General features: G+C 45.7%; 1 protein-coding gene across 1 annotated transcript in view; it reads left to right on the top strand.

Annotated features, from left to right (window-relative positions):
• Positions 1 to 413: 413 nt before the first annotated feature.
• The window catches only part of LOC136944394 (uncharacterized), a 49,124-nt gene continuing 22,407 nt past the window's right edge, over positions 414 to 27,130 (top strand). Inside the window, exons 1-9 of the mRNA XM_067238142.1 lie at positions 414 to 720; positions 3,572 to 3,620; positions 5,401 to 5,643; positions 8,799 to 8,872; positions 10,468 to 11,169; positions 11,536 to 12,240; positions 14,915 to 15,619; positions 20,485 to 21,186; positions 21,559 to 22,263. Coding sequence (XP_067094243.1) covers positions 414 to 720; positions 3,572 to 3,620; positions 5,401 to 5,643; positions 8,799 to 8,872; positions 10,468 to 11,169; positions 11,536 to 12,240; positions 14,915 to 15,619; positions 20,485 to 21,186; positions 21,559 to 22,263 — 4,192 coding nt within the window. The remainder of the gene's footprint in view (positions 721 to 3,571; positions 3,621 to 5,400; positions 5,644 to 8,798; positions 8,873 to 10,467; positions 11,170 to 11,535; positions 12,241 to 14,914; positions 15,620 to 20,484; positions 21,187 to 21,558; positions 22,264 to 27,130) is intronic.

Raw genomic sequence — 27,130 nt, forward strand, 5'->3', positions numbered from 1 at the left:
AAAACATTTGGAGCAATGGCTTTTTTGTTTTTTTAATTCTTCACAAATTGTCACTATAGAGACAAATCCATGCTGCAGATATGATGGGTTCTTGAGATATTTTTGTTTCCCATGAGAAATAAAGCATGCATACCAAGTTTTAGAGATTTTGGACTGTTACAGTCCATTTTACACTCACCAACTTTGGGGGGATGGTCTGAAACATTGTCAAGAGTTTTCATATGAACTTGTGATGTAATCAGAGTATCAGTTTATGACTAGAGGATGTATTGAAGCAATATTTCAGTGTCTGATGTCTTGTCTCCAGGGTGCTCTGCTTCTCCCTCATCGATATTGTTCTGTCACTGTAAACACTTCATCTCTGAACAGCTGAACACATCTGGGTTTCCTCCACACAACCAGGTTCCTCATCGATGGGAGGCAGGCAGACTGAGCATGCTCAGAAGGGCTCTGCAGAGGAGCAGCTGCGCTCTGCAAGACTGGCGTTTGTGGAGCGAGTGTCCAAGCCTGTCCTGGATGATCTGCTGGATGGCCTTCTTCAGGAGAAAGTAATCAACGATGCTGAGATGGAGGCAGTGAAGGTGGAGGCAGTGAAGGTGAAAGCAGTGAAGATGGAGGCAGTGAAGGTGGAGGCAGTGAGGAAGGACAGAGCACGGGCCACTGTTGACATGGTCCTGAAGAAAGGATCTCCCTCATGTTTTGTGATGAAAACTATGTTGGGTAGATATGACCCGGCTTTAAACAAAACTCTTGGCTTCAAATAAAACATGCAGAGAACAGTGTCAGACCTAGGATGAGTGTACAACACCAGTGTATCAGCCTAGTTTATATGTACAAATATAGTCATTGACAATTTAAATACAAATAAATGAAATATGAATTTGCAGTACACTAACAAATTATATTGAAACTATATTGTTGACATGATTTTATTAAATAAAATACAAAGATAATGTATGAGTTAGTAGTTCAGAGTAACAGCAGGTGTAGATGGTCACAGTACTGTGTATTCTGTATCAGCTACAGTATACTGATGTTCTGATGTGACTGCACACCCAGGGCCCTCCTACCTGAAGGGTTAACAGCTCTCATATCATTGGACTCTGGCCTGTTGTATTGTACTGCTCAGTGTACCTGCTACTAGAATTAATTTTGGCGATATGACCAGACTTTGACCTGTTGTATTGTACTGTACCTGTAACTACAATGTTCCAGAGACACTCCTCGTTGAGGAAGCAGCACAAACAGCATCAACACGTTTCTTCTCCAGCACAAAGGACAATGCCTGCTTGACTTGACGGGTTCATGAATTCAGACCAGCAGAAAGCAGAGGTAAGTCCCTCCAGGGATCATGTTCAGGTCAGGTAGGAAGTGAGGATGATTCTAGTTGAACGCTCAGACCTACAATCCTCCTAAATGGAGGACCAGGATGTAGTCAAGAGACATGGTTGAACCGTTGGAACATTTAGTTGGACACTAACATGAAGAACCATATCCAGTAGAGAATGAAGGATTATAATGGGTTTAATGGTAATATTTGTTTGTCAGTAGTTAGTTTGTCATTGTACTGTAGATGATTCTGAGTACAAAAGCACAGTACAGATCCTTGGTCATTCCTGTTAATCATTGTCTAGGGTACAGATGTATACTGGACTGGGTGTTATTACAGAAGTTGTGATGACAGAGGGCAGTTTCAGAGAAGGCAGTAAAAATGCTTTAGATAAGATTAAACTGTTCATTATGTCTCTAGAGTTGAAGACGTTGAAAGTGATAATGTGTTAAATAATAGTATCCAATGTTGATATTGCAGAGTTAGACTTGGTGATGTTTCTCCAGTATGAACACCTCTACCAGCAGCTCTGACAGTCCCTCCCTTTCTGACTCTCTCTTAGTCTACTCATCCATCTCAAACATGCCTGCCTCTCTCTCTCCCTCTGTCTCTGTCCATCTCTCTCTCTTTATCTCTCTGCATACACACGCCACACACACCCGCCTCTCTCTCTCTCTCTCTCTCTAACTGTCTCTCTCTCACTGTCTCTCTCTCTCTCTAACTGTCTCTCTCTCACTGTCTCTCTCTCACTCTCTCTCTCTCTCTAACTGTCTCTCTCTCACTCTCTCTCAGGTTGGTTTCAAGGGTGTTTATGTTGATGTATAAAGTGTAATAGTGCATAACCATCTCTCTCACATGGTTCTAAATACTGGTATTTATCCAAATCAACATACAGTAGAGGGGGAGATATGAGCCTGAGATTTGAGATTTGAGCCTGATACCTCTGAAAGGAGGGAGGTTTGTAATGAGAGCACTGGGGTGTTGGGTGTGACTGTTGGACAAATGGTTTCCATGGCTTACAGGGCAGGTAGGAGGGCCCTGAGCAGAATGCTGCTTAGGACCCCAGAGAGGTCAAGGTGTCTGTGGGTCTTTCGTTAATTTTTCATATGACTGCAAAGTTTAGCATTGAAGATGTGGATCATTTGTTCACATGTGATCATTTTGGGATCACTTTGGATCTTTTGTTATTTTTCGCTGTACAGTCCAGTGTAATTGTTTGCCTTGACATACCAGTGTGATAATAAATGACCATTTAAATCACACAAACTCTCATGATGTACTGTATTTAATGTATGCAGTTTTCTTTTAAAATATTATCTACTGCACAACTTTACAATTGAAGTAAAATGGTCTTAGATGATTATCAGAAATCATCTAGGACTGACTGGTTTAAATGCATCAAGATTTTATTCCTTCCGAATATGATAAATGTTTGCAATAGTGGACATATTTGGGGAATTGGCTATTAAAGGGGTCATTGACTGCAAAACCGAGTTTACCTTGTCATTGTTGAATAACGACAGTTCGGTGGGTAAAATGAACATACAGAGAACCTCGAGTCCCATTGACACCTCTTTCCTATAAAAATCTCACAATTTGAAACTGTCGCTGTAAAGCGGTCGGTTTCCAAAAAGCCATCGAGTTGACATCAGCTCGGTGGCTTCACCTTTTTTGGCTCTGGTCTGTACCTTTGTCACGCCACAAAATTGACATACAAGGGGTCATTTTACCCACTGAACTGTCGTTATTCAACTATGACAAGGTTAACTCGGTTTTGCAGTCAATGACCACTTTAAACGTTGATAAAAAATATAATGGTTAACCAGATTAACAGCAACAATAAATATACACACACAGTACAAGATGCCTGATCTTAGCAGATACTGTGACATGCATTCCAAGTACATGAGCAGGTTGGCGTGGCACCAAGAGGACGTGGCTTCATTTGGCAAGTTTAACCCTCGTGCTGCCTTCGGGTCACATGACCCAAAGGTTCATAACGAACCACCGTTGTGTTTACCCAATTTTACCCAATACAAAAACAAATAAAAATAATTTTCTTTTAACCATTGCAATGTGGGGGGTCTGAGACAGCCCCACAGTTAAAAGAAAATGCTTCACTTTGTTTTTGTAGGAGGTAAATTTGTCGCAATACGACGGTGGGTCACAATGACTGATGGGTCAGAATGACCCGAAGATAACACAAGGGTTAATGTTTTTGACCTTCTCTGTTCTCTCCAGGTGTAAAGAGAGAAGGAGACAAGCTGCTGACTATCAACAATGGCTTCAGGTAAACTTCTTCATTCCAGTGTTTTAGTCCCAAAACACGTTACCTCACAATGATCAGAAAGGGCATCGTGTTAGCATTTGTTAGGTTACATAAGAAGGTTTTCATTGCACCATTTTAATTGCATTGATGTAGGCTAAAATGTCTTGTACATTGATGGATTTAAGGAAAATGATTCTATTGTCACTACAATGGCCTTTTGCAAAATTGAATAGATTTAAGTTTAATGTTTTGGGTCAAGTTAACTATACATTTAATCCAAGCTGAATAGACTTTACATTAGCAAATAAGATGATAGTTTTTTTATAAACAAAAAGGGAAGATTTGCTCTCTATGATTTCCTCAATGCACTTCATTAAAACATACAACAGAGCTGAAAGTGGTAATTCAGGCGGGAGGAGAGGGGTTGGGGAGGTTTTCTTGCACGGATGTGACTGTCTTTTCAACTGATACCGTATGGCACTTTTGGCCTTGTTTGATCACACACTGGAGCCCCGTCTTGTAATGTTTCAAAGATCAAAGATAATTGTTTATTAACTAAGTAGCAACTAGCAAACTTGGTTAACATGTGCATCCAGTGCGTCAAGGTAGTAGGCCTACAGATCACAGGTAAAAAAAAGATAGTCGCAGCTGCCCTCTGGTGTTTGGAAGTAATAACACCACCAATCATTGCACATCTCTTCCCCTATCTCTTTTTTTCACTAGTTCCAGTATGCATAATACGGCCGATTAAACAAACGACTACATGGCTCGTTATACCATTTGTGTTATATGGTTATTCCCTGTTGTATGACTATGTTTAGCCTGTGATTTGCACCTCTCTTTCACTACACGTCTCTGGACCCTCACTGAATTGCTCCTCCCAAGGTTTCTTCCATTTGTTCTCCTCTAGTGAGTTTTTCTGTTAGTTTTTCCTTGTCTTCCTTGAGGGTTTAGGTTAGTTAAGGGCAGTTCTATGGGCGTATGTGAAGCCCTCTGTGACATTGCTTGTAAAAAGGGCTATACAAATAAATTTAGATTAGATTAGATTTTTTTTAAACGACAAATGTGACAAATCGATATTACGGCCCTATTTCAAGTTTGTCAACATGGGTTGCAAAATAGAAAAACCAATGGCCACCAGGTACACGGACCGTGTACTAGTGATGTGTCGTTCGTGAACGACATCACGTCCGCTGAGACGGCCCACGCGCACGTCCCGTCAAGACCCAGTGCTCGACGTGACGTGCGCCCGCAACCGCCCACCACACCGACCATCTCTCCGGTACCCTTCTCATCCAACGCGTGATGGATGTACGGGAAGGCAGCACCATGCTGGAACGGGGATATGTTATCTAGTGGGAAAGAAACAAAATGTGTGAGGGTGCGGCACACAGGCTCCGCGCCCGCACCATGCTGTTCCCGGCCGGTATCCGGGTATCTCCTGAGGTACTCCCCGATTGCCTTAGAGCGTGCAGCATGCATTGCATTGGCAACAGAGTTCCCACGAGACATTCTAGCACTAATGATCCGGTAGCCTTCTCATACAGGGCAGATTTATGCCACCTCTAGAGACCCGCCCTCTAGCGCCCGTCGGCGACCCCAAGGATGTACGCAAAGGCGCCTGTGTACGTGCACCAAATATGGGATGTTACATGAGGATGTGAGATAAATGTGTCAGCGGAGCATCCGCATCAGCATGGGTGTCCGTTCATGCGCTCATCAGCTTCTGCGCATCCACAATGTCCGATGTGTTGGGGTGCACGTAGCGCTCGTAAGCCGATGACGACCAACGGCTCATCAGTTTCAGCGTAGACGTGGGCACCTCCGCAGAAGCCGAGGTGGTCACCCCGATTCAGAAGGAATGCGCTGTGTGCAGCTCCGGAGACAGGCCACAGTGCTCGCACAGGTTCCGGAGCCGCTGGGTGAACCATGGTCTGGTCATGGCCTTCCCAACCGCGTCGCTGGTGAACAGGGGCTCATCAGGTGTCGCCCGGGGGCGGCAGGACAGGTACCGGCACATGGAGGAAAATGGACAGAAGGCACAGTTAGTTTGACCAATCACAATGTTGCATGTTGCATCTGTTTTGCTGTGCTTCAGGACTATGGTGAACACCCCACTTCCCATTATTAAATCAGACATGGTGAGATCGCAAGACGGATCGAAGGCAGCGCATCTAGTGGTGTATTCGCCGCACCGCAGAAACACGTACAATGCGTGAAAAACACAGTTTCGAGCAGAGCGTCGATGTAAACCCCAAAGCATCCCCGTCTTAGAGCAGACACCAGTTTGTGCAGTATGGGCAGAGTGATGGGGAGACGTTTGTCTTTCCTTTCGGGCCTCTGCTTGCGTAGACCGTTCATGAGGAGGCAGACAGCCGGGCTCCCCAGAAGGCTGCATGCCGAAGGATCCACGCACCGAAGGTGGAACTGGACACTTGCCACCAATGCCTTGATGGACGATGGTTGCAGCTTACGGGATTCGAAGCAGTGCACCATGAAAGCGCACAGCAGGGACAGATTCATAGGCAAAGGGCTCACAGAAAAAGCACCGCAGTATGTAGAAAATTGAAGCCAGGCAGAATCGTATGATTTAAATGTGGAGGTGCACACACCCAACCTCATGTAGCGACATGCAGACAAAACATGCTGCTGTAGCACCTCAGCTGAACCAGCTGACCCTAGTCTAGCACGGCTTGGTGGAACTTGGGGCATACCAGGCCGGTCGGCGACGCGTGAGGGCGTAGCACGCGGAATTCCTGTAATTTGAAGCAAGATAGGGAATCAGTTGGCAAGCCCAGGGACGTAAGCTGCGCGCAATACAAAATTGCCCAGGACGCTCGTCCAAGTGAGGCGTCTGACCAGTCGGTTAATGAACGGCACCGAAGACCTTCCCTTGTTGATTATACAGACCGCCGCTTCATTGTCGCAGAACACGGTGATCTTTTTCCTGCACCATAAATGCCCCCACAAAAGACAGGAGATGACGATCGGGTATAATTTGTGAAGTGCGCTTGAATAGTGCTCCGGCGGAAGAGACAGGATCTCCACGGGCCATGCAGCACAGAACCATTCACGACCGTGGTAACCCCCGAACCCGACGGGGCGGCGTTTGTGTAAAACTCCAGGGCGGCGGACGTTTCTACCTCATCGTTATAGAAAAACGAAATGCCATTCCATTCGGCGCACAGGAGAGCCCAGAAGGATAGATCCGACCTGCACCCAACGTCAAGCGCCAAGGTCTCCCGCAGCATGGAAATGCAACGGGCCGGAGGCGAGCACGGAAAATCCACCACTAAAAAATCATCCAGAAGGTGCAGGACGAAAGGCAATTTGAGCACATTTAACAGGATCCAGCACAGCGCTTCCGACAGCGTGTCGAAGATGCGCGGGCTGCTGCGGAAGCCGAAGGTTAACTGAACAGAAAAGTACAGCTTCCCGCGCCAGCGCACACCGAACAAATGCCATTGAGAGGGGTGGAGTGGCATGACCTTGAACGCATCGGTCACGTCCGCTTTGCCCGGCCATGTGCCCGCGCCTGCGATTTTAATCACATGGATTGCGTTATCCACACTGGCATAGTATAGAGAAAAAAGCCCACGCGGTATTAGGCTGTTAATACTGGCCACTGCGCAGCCGTGCGAAGCAGACAGGTCCACTATCAGGCGTTTCTTGCCTGAATATTTGCGCGTGGCTACGCCTATGGGGCTAACCCTGAATGGGGAGAAAGGGGATTCGTCGAAAGGCCCGATCATGAAACCTTTAGTTATCTCTTTTTGAATGAGTGTATCCACGACACCCAGCTCACGAAGCGCGCTCTGCAGGTTATTACATACATGATTGACAGTCAGCAGCTCAAACAGACCAGCATGAAACCTATGAGTCAGACCATCCAAAAGGTACATCACAAAACACCGATCTGGATGCTTATCCAGTGCAATACTGAGTCTCTCAACGTTTATAGGGGTGGACACTGTTTTATTCACTTGCCCTTCGGGGCCAGGCGGGCCCGACGAGGGCATACACTTCGGGGATGAGCGTCCCCACCAAAACTGTGATGAAGAAGGTGTTTTGTCCGTCTCTTCATAAACGGAGAGACTAAGTTCAGTTAAGTTCTGGATTTTAATACGTATTTATCAATCTGCAGATTGGGAGAGAAAACCAGTCTTCTGACCATAAATGACAACACAACACCAAGCTTAGGTCTCAACCAGGTCTCTCTCCGCTCCGAAAGCCAGAGGACCATCTTTTATAGGGCACAAGAATGTAAACATAGATTGTGACAGTCAGGCAGGAATGACGTTACAACAGTCTCAGAGAAAAAGATTCACTGCTCCCAACACATGACAACTCTCACACTAGAGAGTTCATAGTTGGAGCTCTCCTTGTAGTCATGACAAGGGCCGTTTAGCCAGTACTTTCTCCTGACCCCGAACATCTATTAACCTGACACATAGACACAATATACTGTTATTAATAGCAAGCTTACATGATAAACGTACTAACTAGTATCCAATGACTAGTTCTATTGATTAGTGATTAATATAAGCACACAGGAAATCCCAATTTCTTCCACAACTGCAAGCATGCAGATATTTGCAGTTAGCATAATGACACAAATTCTCATTGAAGTGGATACACAGCAGTGGGTTAGCTGCGGATGACTGATAGGGCCCTACCTTCTTCCGACCACCTCTAGGCACGGCCTGCAGGGTCGCCTCAGGTTTAGCAATGGGCGCATATGCGGTTCTGGGACACAGGTTTACAGAGTGAGCCAGAGATCCGCACACGGAGCAGGAGAGCGGCATGTGCCCAGTAAACACACGGCTCACCAAATCTAGATCCCTCACTGACCAGTCCAGCCCCTGATTCCATTTCTGGAGGTGCAAGGCCGCATTAGAGGACAGACATTTATGATATTCATAGAACAAACTACCACCGTAGCGCAGGGCCATATCTCAAATTTGAGCCAGGTAGTCGTCCATTTCGACACGACGCTCGGGGTACACCTCGCATAGCTTACCCCGAACGCCACGCAGAATTCGGCCAGAGTCAAGTCAACTTAGACATTCTAGGGTCGCTGCCCTTTAGGAACACGGACACGTCCCCGCAGTCGATCATACGTCGGTCTAGAAGGTCGGTTGCACCAAGCAATATCTGAACCAGGTTGACATCCATACTTGCAAGGATTTGGCTCCTAAGGTGTAAGGACACGGCAGCCGCGGGAGACAGGAACGGCAGCAGCCAGTACAGAGAGTATGATCCGAACTACACTCGTACATTCGTATCCTTTCTGTTTCCTCTTCTGAGCATATGCAGGTCACGTGAAAAATTATCCAATTCGACTTCAGGCAGCGCTAGCTGCGCCGACAGCCGTCTGCAGCCAGCTGACTTGAATCAGTGAATTCTGTTTAGACTTTTTGTCCAACGTGAGACGACGTTGAGGCTAGGTCACTGTACCGTGAGATCGATTTGTTTGATCAGATTGATCAGTTTTTTTGCTTTTTTTATTGCAAAAATGTTAACAAATACAATGACAGTTCAATCAATTCAGCAGTGAACATTAGATGAGAAACATCTTCAAGATCAATTTAAATAATATACAACTATTAAAAAAAAACTAATTTGTCAACATCAAAAAGTAAAGAGGCACATGTTATAATGTAATTAACAAAACCTTTCATATAATTCAACCAGTTTGACACTTTTTTCATTATGCATAGATTTTAGTGTTTTAATGAGGTAATTGACGTCATTTAGAAAATGAGCAAATTTAGGCACTATAGAGGCACATTTACATTTATGTATAAAGAATTTAGCTAATAAAATAAAAACATTCCCTATGTATTCAACATCTGAATTTCTATGAGAAAGATAACAAATAACATTATGTATTGTCAATACAATATCTGATTTAAATTTGGAGTTAAAGAAATTTGACAAGTCAACCCAAAATGTACCAATAAAAGGGCATTTAAAAAAAGATGATCAATAGACTATCAGTTTTACAAAAAGTTTAAAAAGTTAGCTTATTATTGCCAAATGTCAATACATATTCATTTGTAGGGTAGAATTTGTGTAGAATTCTTAAATGCACATCTCTAACTTTGTGAATGCATTTTCTCAAGAGCAACTGCAGTGGTTCTAATGACGACCCAGCTATTTCATGATTGGCCAGACTCACACACGACAACTTTATTCTGACACCTTCAGTTTTGCCAATGCTCAAATCCGGACCAAACTGCAAATTGTATTATCAATCTGCAGACTGGAGAAAAAGTGTAACATAGCCCAATACATAAAATTACAAATTTCAGTGCACTGTTCGTGCAAGTTGTAATGCGACATTTGCGACCATGCAGTTCATCAGCGATAAAGTAAGCAAACAACACTTGATCGGCCATTACTGACGTCAAAGCAGCAAACCACGAGAAGCTGGAATGTCGGACTTTACGGAGCTGTTTTTAACTCCTCCCCGACTGCAAGCGGCAACTCTCGCCGGTCGTTTCATGCAGCCGATGTCGATCATTTTTGGATCATTTTTCACGTGACCTGCATAAGCTCTGAAAAGAAACAAAGATTTCAATTGCGCCATATCATGTGTAAATATAATAGTTTATTTCGTGGTATGTGATAAGTAATTGTATTTTTAAATATTTTTTTGAAAGTTTTGTTTACCCACACAGTATAATTGACCACCCATTTTCCATCTTTCAGTACATTTATAACATAAATCAGATGAATCAAATTTTTTTCTCTTCACTAAATGTTTTTATTTCTGTTTCTTTCTCTACTTTTCTGACCCATGCCTCTTTTTACCTCTCCTCACCCCCCCCCCCTTTCTCTCTCTCTCTCTCTCTCTCTCTGACAGGTGACTCCCTCCATCTCTCAGAGCTGAGGATTGTGCTGCTAGGGGGGAGAGTTGCAGGGAAGAGTTCATCAGGAAACACCATCCTGGGCAGAGAGGAGTTTGACCTGAGGATAGCTGCTCAGTGTGTGAAGAGACAGGGAGAAGTAGCAGGGAGGCAGGTCACTGTGGTTGACACTCCAGGATGGTGGAGGAATCTCCCTGTAGAGGAAACTACTGAGCTGGTTAAACAGGAGATAGTACGCAGTGTGTCTCTGTGTCCTCCAGGACCCCACACTCTCCTCCTGGTCATACGGCTGGATGTCTCATTCACAAAGGAGCACAGAAGATCAGTAGAGGAACACCTGCAGCTTCTTAGTGAGAGAGTCTGGAGTCACACTATAGTGCTGTTCACCAATGGGGACTGTCTGAGAGACACAACCATTGAGCAGCACATTGAGAGAGAAGGGAAGGCCCTCCAGTGGCTTGTTGAGAAATGTGGGAACAGGTATCATGTCCTCAACAATATGAACAGGGGTGATGACACTCAAGTCACTGAGATGCTGTATAAGGTGGAGGAGATGGTGGCAGGAAACAGAGGACACTATGAGATGGACAGAGAGATCATGAAGAAGATGGAGGAGAAAAGGAGGGCAGAGGAAGAGAGAGCACAACAGAGGCTGATGAAGGTGCAGAAACGGAGAGAGACTCTCAGATCACTAATGGGTGAGTTTATTTCAGTGTCCACCCCGACTCCTGGTGTTATTAAGCTATGTAACATGCAGTTTACTGACGATGCAGAGACAAGTTATAGTATGAGAACATTATATTTCAATTATTGTTGAACAATATTTTGCAAATGTATTTCCAGCACATTGTAGAATGAATGGTGCTGTTATAAACGGAGAAAATGTCTACAACTGACATTATTACTGTGGTATAGATGCTTTCCTCAACACTACCTTTAAACTTAGACCATTGGGAACAACATAAATAAAATGCAATCTCTCTTTTACTCTCAAGGTTCTGTTTCCCAATCTCACTTTCTCTCTCATGCATCTTTTTCTCCCTATCTCTCTCTCTCTCTGACAGGTGACTCCCTCCATCTCTCAGATCTGAGGATTGTGCTGCTGGGGGGGAGATATGAAGGGAAGAGTTCATCAGGAAACACCATCCTGGGCAGAGAGGAGTTTGATCTGAGGACATCTGCTCAGTGTGTGAAGAGACAGGGAGAAGTAGCAGGGAGGCAGGTCACTGTGGTCGACACTCCAGGATGGTTGAAGAATCTCCCTGTAGTGAACAGTACTGAGCTGGTTAAACAGGAGACAGTACACAGTGTGTCTCTGTGTCCTCCAGGACCCCACACTCTCCTCCTGGTCATCAATCTGGGTGTCTCATTCCAAGAGGAACACAGAAGATCAGTAGAGGGACACCTGCAGCTTCTCAGTAAGATAGTCTGGAGTCACACTATAGTGCTGTTCACCTGTGGGGACTGTCTGGGAGACACAACCATTGAGCAGCACATTGAGAGAGAAGGAAAGGCCCTCCAGTGGCTTGTTGAGAAATGTGGGAACAGGTATCATGTCTTCAACAATAAGAACAGGGGTGATGACACTCAGGTCACTGAGCTGCTGGACCAGATGGAGGAGATGGTGGCAGGAAACAGAGGAGGCCACTATGAGACAGACAAAGAGGTCCTGGAGAAGATAGAGCAGAGAAGGAGGGCAGAGGAAGAGAGAGCACAACAGAGGCTGATGAAGGTGCAGAAACGGAGCGAGATTCTCAGATCACTAATGGGTGAGTTTATTTCAGTGTCCACCCTGTGGGAAATATTAATCTATCAAGCATTGCACAGTCGGTGAACAAGTTTAAGAAAGCTTTATTGCTTGCGGCCGGCCCACTAGGAGACAAAAACATCACACGCCATTGTGCTACAAAGTTTGTCTGCTAGCATGTTGTGCCTGGTGTTATTAAGCTCAAATCAAATCAAATTTATTTGTATAGCCCTTTTTACACGCAAGCATGTCACAGAGGGCTTCACATACGCCCATAGAACTGCCCCTCAACCAACCTAAACCCTCAAGGAAGACAAGGAAAAACTCCCAGAAAAACTCTCAACAGGAGAAAAAATGGAAGAAACCTTGGGAGGAGCAATTCAGAGAGGGATCCCCTCCTCCAGAGACGGTTGGTGAGAGAGAGGAGCAGAACACAGGCTAAACATAGTCATACAGTGTCGATGGGTTTTGAAACACCAAAATCCATTGTTCAACTTCATAGATGTAGGACAGGACCGGGAGACTCGCGACCAGGTCCAGCGTTGGCCGACCAGGCAGGTGCTGACAACTCAAACCCCCCACACCACAAGGGATGTATGTGGGGGGGGGACAGAGAGAGGAGAGCAGGGATTAGAGAATGCCAAGAGCAGCTAACAGTTACAGTCATAATAGAATGAGATTCCCACCGGTCAAGTGTGGACTGGTGCAGCAATTTAACAGAGCAAAAAAGGGGTATTTGATGCAGCCCCACACATCAAGACAGCGACAGCCCCCCTCAGTTGGAACATGAAATCTGTTCCAGGGGAAGAGGACTCTAAAATAAGTTATACTTATAGAATAAGGATGGAAACAACCCGTCCCCCGTTGCCTCCAACTAGTAACATACTTACCTTTAACATTCATAGAATTGACTAAACAATAACGTTTTTAACCTAATTTTAAATGTCGAAACAGTATCAGAATCCTTAATTGAGACAGGTAATTTGTTCCAGAGAAGAGGTGCTCTATATGAGAACGCCCTACCTCCAGCTGTTTTTTTCTTAATTTTGGGAACCACCAGATAGCCGGCATCTTGAGATCTAAGTGTCCTTGCGGGGCAATAGGGTGCAAGGAGACCGGAGAGGTACAGTGGTGCCAATCCATGCAGAGATTTGTAGATTAGTAGTAGAACTTTACATTTACATTTAGTCATTTAGCAGACGCTCTTATCCAGAGCGACTTACAGTAAGTACAGGGACATTCCCCCGAGGCAAGTAGGGTGAAGTGCCTTGCCCAAGGACACAACGTCAGTTGGCATGACTGGGAATCGAACTGGCAACCTTCGGATTACTATCCCGACTCCCTCACCGCTCAGCCACCTGACTCACTTTGAAGTCAGCTCTGGCTTGGATAGGGAGCCAGTGTAGAGAGACAAGAGTAGATGTTATGTGATCAAACCTTCTTGTTCTGGTCAATAGTCTAGCAGCAGCATTTTGCACCCGCTGTAAATTTTTTAGGTGGGTAATTGGGAGGCCAGAGAACAACACATTGCAATAGTCCAATCGGGACGTAACAAATGCATGTATTAGTTTTTCAGCATCATCCTTTGAGAGAAATCTTTGTATTTTGGCAATATTACGTAGATGGAAAAATGCAGTTCTGGTAATTTGCTTAATATGCTACTCAAACGAAAGGTCTGGGTCCATTGTGACTCCTAGATTTTTTACCAGCTGGCTTTGAGAGACTTTGACGCCGTTTAGGTCTAAGGTCAGATTGGAAAAATTATTTCTATATTTTTTAGGACCGAAAATTTGAACCTCGGTTTTATCCGAATTTAGAAGAAGGAAATTTGCAGTCATCCAAGCTCTCAACCTAGAAACAAATTTTTCCATAGCATGTGGAAATTCTCCAGACTTTATAGACATATATAGCTGAGTATCATCTGCATAACAGTGAAAATGTACCCCAAAGCTTCTAATTATGTTTCCTAAAGGCAGCATATAGAGTGAAAATAACAGAGGGCCTAGAACTGAACCCTGTGGTACTCTGTATTTTACAGTGGAGCTCCTGGATGAGCAGCCATCATTAGTGGACATATTGTGATCTAAAAGATAGATACGATTTAAACCACTGAAGTGACGTACCAGAAATCCCAACATAGTTCTCCATACGTTCCAAGAGAATCTCATGATCCACCGTGTCAAAAGCTGCACTTAGGTCTATAAGAACCAGGACAGAGATAGAACCCGCGTCAGAGGCTAACAGTAGATCATTGACTACCCTGGCTAATGCAGTTTCAGTGCTGTGGTGGAGACGAAATCCAGACTGGAGAGGTTCATAAAGCTGATTTGAGGAGAGGTGCTCAGTGAGCTGTTGTGCCACAAGCTATGTAACATGCAGCATGCTGGATATTTAGGAACTGGTTATAGTATGAGAAAACATCAGTTCAATAATGGGTGAGCAATATTGTACATAATGTGTATCCAGTAAATTGTATTTTTTAGGATACATTCATGTGAACAGAAATTATGTGTGCAAGTTACATTATTACCATGTGGTGTAGACGCCTCACTCAACATAACCTTTTAAACTTAGATTATTGTGAATTTAGAAAGAAAATGCAATCGCTTTTATTTTCAACTTTCTGTTTCTCAATCTCACTTTCTCTCTAATGCATCTATCTTTTCTCCCTATCTTTATCTGTCTCTCTCTGACAGGTGATTCCCTCCATCTCTCAGAGCTGAGGATTGTGCTGCTGGGGGGGAAACGTGAAGGGAAGAGTTCATCAGGAAACACCATCCTGGGCAGAGAGGAGTTTGACCTGAGGACAGCTGCTCAGTGTGTGAAGAGACAGGGAGAAGTAGCAGGGAGGCAGGTCACTGTGGTCGAGACTCTAGGATGGTGGAAGAATTTCCCTTTAGAGCAGACTGCTGAGCTGGTTAAACAGGATATAGTACGCAGTGTGTCTCTGTGTCCTCCAGGACCCCACACTGTCCTCCTGGTCATACGACTGGGTGTCTCATTCACAGAGGAAGAGAGAAGATCAGTGGAGGGACACATGCAGCTTCTCAGAGAGAGAGTCTGGAGTCACACTATAGTGCTGTTCACTCGTGGGGACCGTCTGGGAGACACAACCATTGAGCAGCACATTGAGAGAGAAGGGAAGGCCCTCCAGTGGCTTGTTGAGAAATGTAGGAACAGGTATCATGTCCTCAACAATGAGAACAGGGGTGATGGCTCTCAGGTCACTGAGCTGCTGGACAAGATTGAGGAGATGGTGGCAGGACACAGAGGAGGCCACTATGAGATGGACAGAGAGATCCTGGAGAAGATACAGGAGAGAAGGAGGGTAGAGGAAGAGAGAGCACAACAGAGGCTGATGAAGATGCAGGAACAAAGAGAGACTCTCAGATCACTAAAGGGTGAGTTTATTTCAGTGTCCACCCAGAGTCCTTGTGTTATTAAGCTATGTAACATGCAGTATGCTGGATATTTAGGGACTGGTTATAGCATGAGAAAACATCAGTTTTATAATGGTTGAACAATATTGTACATAATGTGTATCCATCCATCCATCACCAACCACTTATCCGGAGTGCGGGGGCAGCAGCTCCAGCAGGGGGCCCTAACGTCCTTATCTCAAGCCACATTGACCATTTCTGACTGGGGGACCCCGAGGCGTTCCCAGGCCAGTGTGGAGATATCATCTCTCCACCTAGTCCTGGGTCTTCCCCGAGGGCTCCTTCCAGCTGGATGTGCCTGGAACACCTCCCTAGGGAGGCGCCCAGGAGGCATCCTTACTAGGTGCCCAAACCACCTCAACTGGCTCCTTTCAACGCAAAGGAGCAGCGCCTCTACTCCGAGCTCCTCACAGATGACTGAGCTCCTCACCCTATCTCTAAGGGAGACGCCAGCCATCCTCCTGAGGAAAACCATTTAGGCTGCTTGTACTCGCGACCTCGTTTTTTTGGTCATGACACAACCTTCATGACCATAGGTGAGGGTAGGAAGGAAAATTGACCGGTAGATCGAGAGCTTTGCCTTCCGGCTCAACGGTGCGATACAGCGAATGCAATACCGCCCCCGCTACCTCGATTCTCCGGCCAACCTCTCGCTCCATTCTCCCCTCACTCACAAACAAGACCCAGAGGTAAATTAACTCCTTCACTTGGGGTAAGTACTCATTCCCTACCGGGAGTGAGCACTCCATCGGTTTCCTGCTGAGAACCATGGCCTCAAATTTAGGTGCTGATCCTCATCCCAGCCGCTTCACACTCGACTGTGAAACGATCCAGTGAGTGCTGAAGGTCACGAATGACAGGAAGACCAACCCCCACATGGAACGAACTCGACTCTGCCGAGGACCCGTACACAGCTCTCACTTTGGGTGGACAGGGATTGGATCGTCCTAAAAAGGGCCCCCATCACCCCATACTCCCGCACCACCTCCCACAGTATCTCCTGGGGGACCCGGTCATACGCCTTCTCCAGATACACAAAACACATGTCATCCATGACACCCCCTCCACATCCGAAGATTTCAGCATTTCTGGGCGGATCTCATCAATCCCCGGGGCTTTGCCACTGCAGAGTTGTTTGATTACCTCAGTGACGTCCCCCAGCGAAATGTAATCTGATCCCCCATCAGCCTCCGGCCCTGCCTCTATCATAGAGGACATGGTGGGATTTAGGAGTTCTTAAAAGTGTTCCTTCCACCACCCAATAACCTCCTCAGTTGAGGTCAACAACGTCCCATCTTTGCTGTACAGAGCTCGGATGGTTCCCTGCTTACCCCTCCTGAGGTGGCGGATGGTTTTCCAGAATCACCTTGGTGCAGACTGAAAGTCCTTCTACATGGGTTCTCCGAACTTCTCCCACACCCGCTGCTTTTCTTCTCTCACAGCAGAAGCCGCAGCCTGTTGGGCCTGTCGGTACCTTGCAGCTGCCTCCGGAGACCTCCGGGACAACATATCCCGGAAGGCCTCTTTCTTCAGTCGGACGGCTTCCCTGACCACCAGTGTCCACCACGGTGTTCAAGGGTTAGCGCCCCTTGAGGCACCTAAGATCCCGAGGCTGCAGCTCTCCACTGTGGCTTGAGCAATGGAAGCTCTGAACATTGCCCTCTCCGGTTCAATGGCCCCAACCTCTGCAAGGATGCCTGAGAAACTCTGCCGGAGGTGTGAGTTGAAGATCTCATGGACAGGGGCCTCCTCCAAATGTTCCAGTTCACCCTCACTACTCGCTTGGGCTTATCAGGTCTGTCCAGAGTCTTCCCCCACCCCCTGACCCAACTCACCACCAGATGGTGATCGGTTGACAGCTCAGCCCCTCTCTTCACCCGAGTGTCCAAAACATACGGTCTCAGATCCGACAACACGATTACAAAATCAATCATCGACCTTCGGTCTAGGGTGCTCTGGTACCATGTACACTTATGAGCATCCTTATGTCTTAACATGGTGTTTGTTATAGATAAAACATGACTAGCACAGAAATCAGAATCAGAATTCGGTTTATTCGCCATGTATGTTATACAAACACGGAATTTACTGTGGCAGGGAGGTGCAAAACACTAAACATATACAGATCTTAAATTAAGTAAAAGTACAAAAGTTTAACTATTTCTAAGAACTAAACAATCTAAGAATACAACAATTTAAATATAAAATAAAATATTTATAAAAATAGGAATAATGAGCAGCATGAATGGTCAACAGTGCAATCGGATACTGAGATAAAGTGGCTTATGCATACTGAATTGCCATTAGATGGACTTATAATAGTTAAATAAGTGAATGAATGTCAATGGAAGTCCTTGGCCTTGTCGAAGAGGCCAGTAGCAGATGGAAAGAAACTGTTCTTATGGTGTGAGGTTTTGGTCCTGATGGACCGCAGCCTTCTGCCAGAGGGGAGTAGCTGGAACAGGGAGTGACCAGGGTGGGAGGGGTTGGCCACAATCTTCCTCGCACGCCTCAGGGTCCTCGAGGTGTGCAGGTCCTCGAGGGTAGGCAGATTGCAGCCGATCACCTTCTCAGCAGTGCGGATGATACGCTGCAGTCTGCTCTTGTCCTTGGCAGTGGCAGCAGCGTACCAGACGGTGATGGAAGAGGTGAGGATGGACTCAATGATGGCTGTGTAGAAGTGCACCATCATTGTCTTTGGCAGGTTGAATTTCTTCAGCTGCCGTAGGAAGTACATCCTCTGTTGTGCTTTTTTGGTGAGGGAGCTAATGTTCAGTTCCCACTTGAGGTCCTGGGAGAGGATGGTGCCCAGGAAGCGGAAGGACTCCACAGTGTTGACTGGGGAGTCGCACAGGGTGATGGGGGTGAGTGGGGCTGTATTCTTCCTGAAGTCCACAACCATCTCCACTGTCTTAAGAGCATTGAGCTCCAAGTTGTTCTGGCTACACCAGTTCACCAGGTTGTCAGCCTCCCACCTATAGTCAGACTCATCCCCGTCAGAGATGAGCCCAATGAGGGTGGTGTCGTCCGCAAACTTCAGAAGTTTGACAGACGGATGACTGGAGGTGCAGCTGTTGGTATACAGGGAGAAGAGCAGAGGGGAAAGGACGCAGCCCTGAGGAGATCCGGTGCTGATGGACCGGGAGTCAGAGACTTGTGTTCCCAGCTTAACGCACTGCTTCCTGTCAGACAGGAAGTCTGTGATCCACCTGCAGGTGGAGTCGGGCATGTTCAGCTGGGAGAGCTTGTCCTGAAGCAGGGCAGGGATGATGGTGTTGAAGGCGGAGCTGAAGTCCACAAACAGGATCCTGGCATAGGATGCCAGGATCCAACAAAAAAACATCCACTCGGGTTCAGATCGGGGCGACCGTTACTCCCAATCATGCCTCTCCAGGTGTCCCTGTCATTTCCCATGTGTGCGTTGAAGTCTCCCAGCAGCACTATGGAATCCCCTACTGGGGCCCTATACAGGACTCCATTCAGGGTCTCCAAAAAGGCAGAATACTTCGAACTGCTGTTCGGGGAATATGTACAGACAACAGTCAGAGGTTTCTGCCCCACAACCCGTAGGCGTTGGGTAAACTCATCCACCGGGGTAAACTCCAAAATAGCGGCGATCAGCCGGGGGCTTGTGAGTATCCCCACACCCGCCCGTCACCTCACACCCTGGTCAATTCCAGAGAAGAATAACATCCCTCCCCTATCAAGGAGTAAGGATCCAGAGCCACAACTGTGCGTAGAGGTAAGCCCCACCAGATCCAACTGGTAGTGCTCCACCTCCCACACCAGTTACGGCTCTTTCCCCCCCAGCGAGCTGACGTTCCATGTCCCCAGAGCAAGCCTTGCCGCCCTGGTTTGGTCCATCGCGACCTCTGGCCTTCACTGCCACCCATGTGGCAGCGCACCCGACTCCCACGGTTTCTCCCATGGGTGGTGGGCCCAACGGTGTATTCAGTAAAAAAAAAAATATTATACATTCATGTAAACAGAGAACTTACATTATTACCAGTTGGTGTCCACACTTCACTCAACACAACCTTTAAACTCAGATCATTGTGAACTTACAAAGAAAATGCAATATTTTTCACTCAAAATTTTCCGTTTCTCAATCTCATTTTCTCTCGTGCATCCATACATATTTTCCTCTTTCTTACGATCTGTCTTCTATAGGAAAGGATGTAACATTAATTGAGCTTCCCGAACAGGTGACTAACAGGAAAACCGAGACACCGGGGTACATATGAAAGGTTTGTTTGTTTCTTTACACAAATAGACGACGCAGGGAACAAGAGAACCATGAACCATGCCAAAGAATCAAACAAGAAAAAAACCTCCAGACTATCCTGCCTACCCAAACTAATGCCTCTCTAGTCAAAAGTACATTGGGTTGCGCCCGTTCCTTACCTAATGATGTTAACAGGTACGTGATGGGGATGTAGGCCCATGGGCAGCTAACCTGTCCCCTTGTCCCTGCCGTAGAAACATAAGAATATCCAAACGTTAAACACTATACTGCGTAGGTTTACGTATAGGTAAAAAAAACTGGTAACACCAAACAGACACATCACAACACTCAGGAACAGAAAATCTCTGCTCACGCCCTGCTCTGGCTCTCGAACGAAGGACAGGTGAGACTTTGAACAGGAAGTATGGTGATTTGCACCAGGCGGCGATTCGGATGATGGATAACTGGCCAAAGGCGGACGAACGAACGACATGGGTGGTCGAGAGAGAGGGGAAAACACAGAGGGACAAAACACAGCAAGACAGAACACACATGCAAACAGGGCAGGAGACGTAAAACTCTCTCTCTCTCTCTCTGACAGGTGATTCCCTCCATCTCTCAGAGCTGAGGATTGTGCTGCTGGGGGGAAGACGTGCTGGGAAGAGTTCATCAGGAAACACCATCCTGGGCAGAGAGGAGTTTGACAGGACAGCTGCTCAGTGTGTGAAGAGACAAGAAGAAGTAGCAGGGAGGCAGGTCATTGTGGTCGACACTCCAGGATGGTGGAGTAATCTCCCTGTAGAGGACACTACTGAGCAGGTTATACAGGAGATAGTACACAGTGTGTCTCTGTGTCTTCCAGGACCCCACACTCTCCTCCTGGTCATAACGCTGGATGTCCCTTTCACAGGGGAAGAGAGAAGATCAGTCGAGGGACACATGCAGCTTTTCAGTGAGAGAGTCTGGAGTCACACTATAGTGCTGTTCACTGGTGGGGACTGTCTGGGAGACGCAACCATTGAGCAGCACATTGAGAGAGAAGGGAAGGCCTTCCACTGGCTTGTTGAGAAATGTGAGAACAGGTATCATGTCCTCAACAATAAGAACAGGGCTGATGACACTCAGGTCACTGAGCTGCTGGACAAGGTGGAGGAGATGGTGGCAGGAAACAGAGGAGGCCACTATGAGATGGACAGAGAGATCCTGGAGAAGATAGAGGAGAGAAGGAGGGCAGAGGAAGAGAGAGCACAACAGAGGCTGATGAAGGTGCAAAAACAACGAGAGACTCTCAGGTCACTAATGGGTGAGTTTATTTCAGTGTCCACCCAGAGTCCTGGTGTTATTAAACTATGTAACATGCAGTATGCTGGATATTTAGGGACTGGTTATAGTATGAGAAAACATCAGTTAAATAATGGTTGAGCAATTTTGTACATGTGTATCCAGTTAAAAAAAATAACATTTTGGATACATTCATGTGAACAGAGATCATGTCTGCAACGTACATTATTATCATGTGGTGTAGACACTTCACTCAACATAACCTTTAACCTTAGATCATTGTGAACTTAAAAAGAAAATGCAATCTCTTTGACTCTCAACTTTCTGTTTCCCAATCTCCCTTTCTCTCTCATGCATCTTTTTCTCCCGATCTTTATCTCTCTCTCTCTGACAGGTGACTCCCTCCATCTCTCAGAGCTGAGGATTGTGCTGCTGGGGGTGAGAGTTGCAGGGAAGAGTTTGTCAGGAAACACCATCCTGGGCAGAGAGGAGTTTGACCTGAGGACAGCTGCTCAGTGTGTAAAGAGACAGGGAGAAGTAGCAGGGAGGCAGGTCACTGTGGTCGACACTCCAGGATGGCGGAGGGATTTCCCTGTAGAGGACACTACTGATCTGGTTAAACAGGAGATAGTACGCAGTGTGTCTCTGTGTCCTCCAGGACCCCACACTCTCCTCCTGGTCATACGGCAGGATGTCTCATTCACAGAGAAACACAGAAGATCAGTCGAGGGACACATGCAGCTTTTCAGTGATAGAGTCTGGAGTCACACTATAGTGCTGTTCACTCGTGGGGACCGTCTGGGAGACACAACCATTGAGCAGCACATTGAAAGAGAAGGGAAGGCCCTCCAGTGGCTTGTTGAGAAATGTAGAAACAGGTATCATGTCCTAAACAATAAGAACAGGGGTGATGACACTCAGATCGCTGAGCTGCTGGACAAGGTGGAGGAGATGGTGGCAGGAAACAGAGGAGGCCACTATGAGATGGACAAAGAGGTCCTGGAGAAGATGGAGGAGAGGAGGAGGGCAGAGGAAGAGAGAGCACAACAGCGGCTGATGAAGGTGCAGAAACAGAGAGAGACTCTCAGATCACTAATGGGTGAGTTTATTTCAGTGTCCACTCAGAGTCCTGGTGTCATTAAGCTATGTAACATGCAGTTTACTGACTATGCAGTAGGGGTGGAACGGTACATGTATTCGTATTGAACCGAAACGGTACGGGCGTCACGATTCGGTGCATGAAATTACACGGAGAATACACGGTATAAAAATAAATAAAAGTTGCTGCAAATTAATTAATGTAATGCGGAAATACTGTTAGATACTCGTGTTCTTTAGGGACACCTAATCTGTTGCCCCGCTTAAGGACAAGTATGGCGAGTGGTGGCGACCCACGAAAGATAGAGTCAGTAAGTAAGTAAGACTTTATTTATATAGCACTTTTCATACAAGAATTGCAGCTCAAAGTGCTTACATAAAATCAACAAAAACAATAATACAAGTGTTGATCTAAAACGTTTAACCAAACTAGCCGCACTCTATCTGCGGTCTCTCGAATCCATCTTAGATCCGAGCTGCCACTTGCAGTTTCTAATACACAAACATGACAAGGGGGTAGACAGGACGAGACTAGAAAGTTACAGCATAACATGAGGAGAGAGGAGGAGAGAAAAAGGCAACACCCAGACAATGCTCCTAGAGGAGTACAGTGTGGGAACAGACAAAAACCTCAGCACATAAGCACAACAACATTTACAAAAACACGTGACTTGCAACGGGGAGTGGGGGGGGTAGACAAGCAGCATCTGGACCTGCAGCCATGGTAGGCGCTGGACACAGGGAGGAGCAAGATAGTCTCACTTCAGCGCTCTCCAGGGGAGTTGTTTTCCAGCGACGGCCTTGGCCAAGGCCTGTGCTGGTTACGGGGCCGAAAGTGGATAAGATTGGGGTAGTTGTTTTGACGAGTAGCCGCAACTCAATTTTCACGTCCACCCTTCAGGAAGGTCTCCATGTCCTCCATCTTCCTTTGCAAAGCCGCAAACTTATCCATGTTGTAATCAATGCTGCGTTGTAAGTTCACAGTCTGAGCTCCAACAACTCTGCCCACCGCATCAATCATATCGGGCAGCCTAATGGGCTTTTGATGGCTGCAGCCGTTTCCTTAATTTTCCGATATACAAAGCCAGCGCCTATTCCAAACAGCAGAAAGCCTGTAATCATGGTTCCGAATATGAAGATGTCTTCAACGTCCTCCACGGAAAGCGCCGCTAGACACACGACACGCCAATTCTCCCACGCGTCCATCGTGTAGCCAGCTGCGAACGTCCCGTCCAGACAGTTGGGTTCCCCCGAACCCGAGCTTCTCTTCGAGAAGATGGTGTCAATAGCATTGAGAGACCAGCTAATTAATTCCATGCTTCTAGTTTTGGAGAGTGATGATGAGAGAGTATCTTGAGACAAGACAAGACACAAGACACAGCCAAGCAGGGAAGGTCAGGGAGGGGAGGATAAAATGCGACCGCCTTCGTCGAGAGCCAAAAAAAAAAAAAAAAAAAAACGCCAGAGGACCCGCCAGCCTCTTTAAGATCGGAAGTTTGGGAAAACTTTCCCATTCAGTTACAGTAGTACAGGCTAGAGAGTGGTGGATAAGACGAGCACTGTGTGTCGGCGTTGTTCAGCAGTTGTGGGGTATGTGAGTGGAAATAGGCTACATCTAACATGCTAACGCATATAACGCATCTGGCGTGTGTTAAATGACAAAAAATATCCGACGCCATCACCCAGGTGTGCCAATCACTGGAACGAGACAAAAAAAAACAGTCTAACTTCTCCCTACAGTGCTCAACCAGCCTTTAGATACACATACAAATAGGGCCAAAAAAAATCTTAAATCTGTCATCTTCATCTTCTTGTGTTGGGTCCCAACACAAGCTCTTCTCCTGACTGGCCCCCCAATGGTGGAATCAACTCCCCACCTCCGTCAGGGACACTGACTGTCTCCCCACCTTCAAGAAAAGGCTCAAGATGCACTTGTTCCGGGAGTACAACGGCACTTAGGAATGCTTGGCTGGACCTGATGTTAGTTTCCTCCAGGATCACAATGACTCATATTGAGAGACTTGTTGCTCTTGTTGGTTAGTTGTAACGGTTTCAAATTCTTGTACTCGCACTGAAATATTTTTACTGTTGATTGTTTTTTTCTACAGGTACACTCTTGCACTCTTGTGGGGAGTTTCATGTTGTTCAATTGTAACTTGTTTAACTGCATGCTCTTATGGTTCTTCCCTTTGGCACTTATTTGGTTTTCCACAATGTATGCTTCATGTTTTGGCTGCTCGCAATGTTTGGGGCTATCTCGTTGTTATGATCAGTGACCTATGCACTTTTGTAAAACTCTCTCTTGGAAGTCGCTTTGGATAAAAGCGTCTGCTAAATGCATAAATGTACGTCTTCAAAGCGCCCGTATTCACTTGTAGAGGAACCTAGTTTGTTTTGCTTTTCCCTCCGTTGTACCCAAGGGCGTAGGTTTGGTCTCAGCTTTGGTAGGGACACTGAACGCCCCCCCCCCCCCCCCCCCACCAAAATATATATATATATGTAGGTAATTGGTTTAGGTTTTATGGAGCAGTACTAGGCCTACGTCATCTGTACTGGACTTATGAGCAATGAAATAATTAGTTATATTTGGGCATCCCAATTTATAACACCTTTTTAATACCTACAAGTATAAGTGTGAATAATAACATTCATGGGTAACATTGTCTAAACATCCCTTAAAAACAGCAATTTAATGCAATCTTTACCAAAATGGACAAATTCAACTTCTCATCTGAACCCCTGATGCTGATTCATCACCAACCTGCTCTACATCTGTAGCTTCAGAGTGTTGTTTTTCCTGCACAGTATCCAAGGGATTATATAGGCCTAACTACTTATTACCAGTTAAAAGTTGCTAGCCTGCTGGTACTAGGCTAAACTAGCACGGTCCCATTATGTGGGTAGGTTAGCTTTATCCTTCTGGCTTCAACAAGACCAGCTGCTGCTAACACACTGGTCGAAAGATTGCAGACGCTAGGGATAGAAAGTTACATGCTCTACTACACTAATGACTTTCAAAACATGTTTCCATTGTAGAATGGGTGGCGATATAAGGCTAGCAGGTTTGCATTGTGTGGGTAGTTTTCCTACTAGCTAACTAACAACGACCTTCTTCTTGATAGCTACTTACTCTCTGGGTGGTGAAAAAACTTCTGATATATCTTTTCTTTTTGGGTGACATTTTCCTATCACAAAAGGGTCAAAAATATCAATGCTGAGACCAAACGAAATACTAATATGAGGCTTTATTATTTCCTGGCGTATTTAGTAGTTTACCGTGTCAGACTACTGACAGCTCTCTTTCTGCAAGTCAAGATTCACGAAGCCAATTAAATTACATCATCTTGTCTCGCAGGCTCGAAGGGCGCATTGGATAACTTGAAAATGTATTTTTCACTTTTCTGGGCGACGAACAATAATACAAATGAGTTTTGCAAATATATTGTGCAAAATATTTTTTCGGAATCGATCCAAATTACAGCACAAAGGAGTTCGCTAAAATATTGGTGGGGACACTTTTGTCATCTTAAAATATTGGTGGGGACTAGTACCTAGCGTCCCCCCCTAAATCTACGCCCATGGTTGTACCGAACTCGTACCGAACCGTGATGTCTGAACCGCGGTATGAACCAAACCGTGACTTCAGTGTACCGTTCCACCCCTACTATGCAGATACAAGTTATAGTATGAGAAATTTAGAGAGTGAGTAAAACAGCACTTAAGAAAGATTTGTTCTAAAAGATATTAGTTGATTTCCTCCAGGAACGCAATGACACTTATGGAACACAACTACCCAACCACCTGTTGGGTAGTTGTACTGATTTAACTATTTGTACTCGCTGTGAATGATATTGGCCGGGTTTCCCAGATTCTTTAAGAAGCTCTTAAGCGCTAAGAGCTTCTTAGGAGCCTTCTTTAGTCCTTAAGAACGATCGAATCTGGGAAACCCGGCCATTATTGGGTGTGCTTTGCCTTCGGCAAGGGCGCAACCTTTGTTCTCTCACATATATATTATTATTTTATTTTTTTTGCCCCCCTAAAACTCAGTCAATATTTGGCCTACATAGACAACGTAGGTGTCAAAAGTTTCGTCTTGGTAGCGATTGAGTTGCTTCTATTGGAATTTACGTTCCGTTGCATGGTTTAGGCTTAAGTTAAGTTTTTGTGGCGAAAAGTGAAGCTAACGGTGGCTAATTTGCTAGCCACAGTCACTGACGTTACTAACGTCACTGCGTCACTAACGTCACGAAAACACGCGTGACTACCTTTGGCAGAACATTCGTTTCGCATCTGTTAACTTGGGGGATAGCTAGGCTAACTATAGCTTTACTGCAAGGCAGCTGCAGAAACGCCACAAGAAAAGAGGCCAGGGTGATAACTATTTACTCATTTTACTTTGTGATATGACACACAATTGTGATGTGTAATGTACAATATAAGCTGATATTATTAAGGAAGTACATCTACTTTCGGAAACAGTAGTCTACTATTTCACTGAAGTATTAGCATCATGACATTAGCCTGTGTTGCCCGGGCAACACATACTACAGTGGTCTATGATGTAGCGTTATCTGTTTTCAATCGTTAAAATAAACATTCCTCACATATACATTTTCGTTGTAGGATTTATTCTGACATTAGAAAACGATTTGTTGGTGAAATTACCATTACCTGTGGTTTCAAACCAGTGTAGCTCATTGCAACGCTGTAGCTTACACGAGACACACTACAAAAACATCTACACTACACAGCTGTTTAGGAAGTCAAACGGCGACAGAACATGTTCGGCACTCCCCTTTCTTAAATCAAAAGTCTATCTAACTACTAACCTGAACTTCATTGCCACAGCCTAAACGTTGTCAATCTGT

The sequence above is a fragment of the Osmerus mordax genome, chromosome 6, assembly GCF_038355195.1.
Source record: "Osmerus mordax isolate fOsmMor3 chromosome 6, fOsmMor3.pri, whole genome shotgun sequence".
NCBI classification, from domain to species: domain Eukaryota; kingdom Metazoa; phylum Chordata; class Actinopteri; order Osmeriformes; family Osmeridae; genus Osmerus; species Osmerus mordax.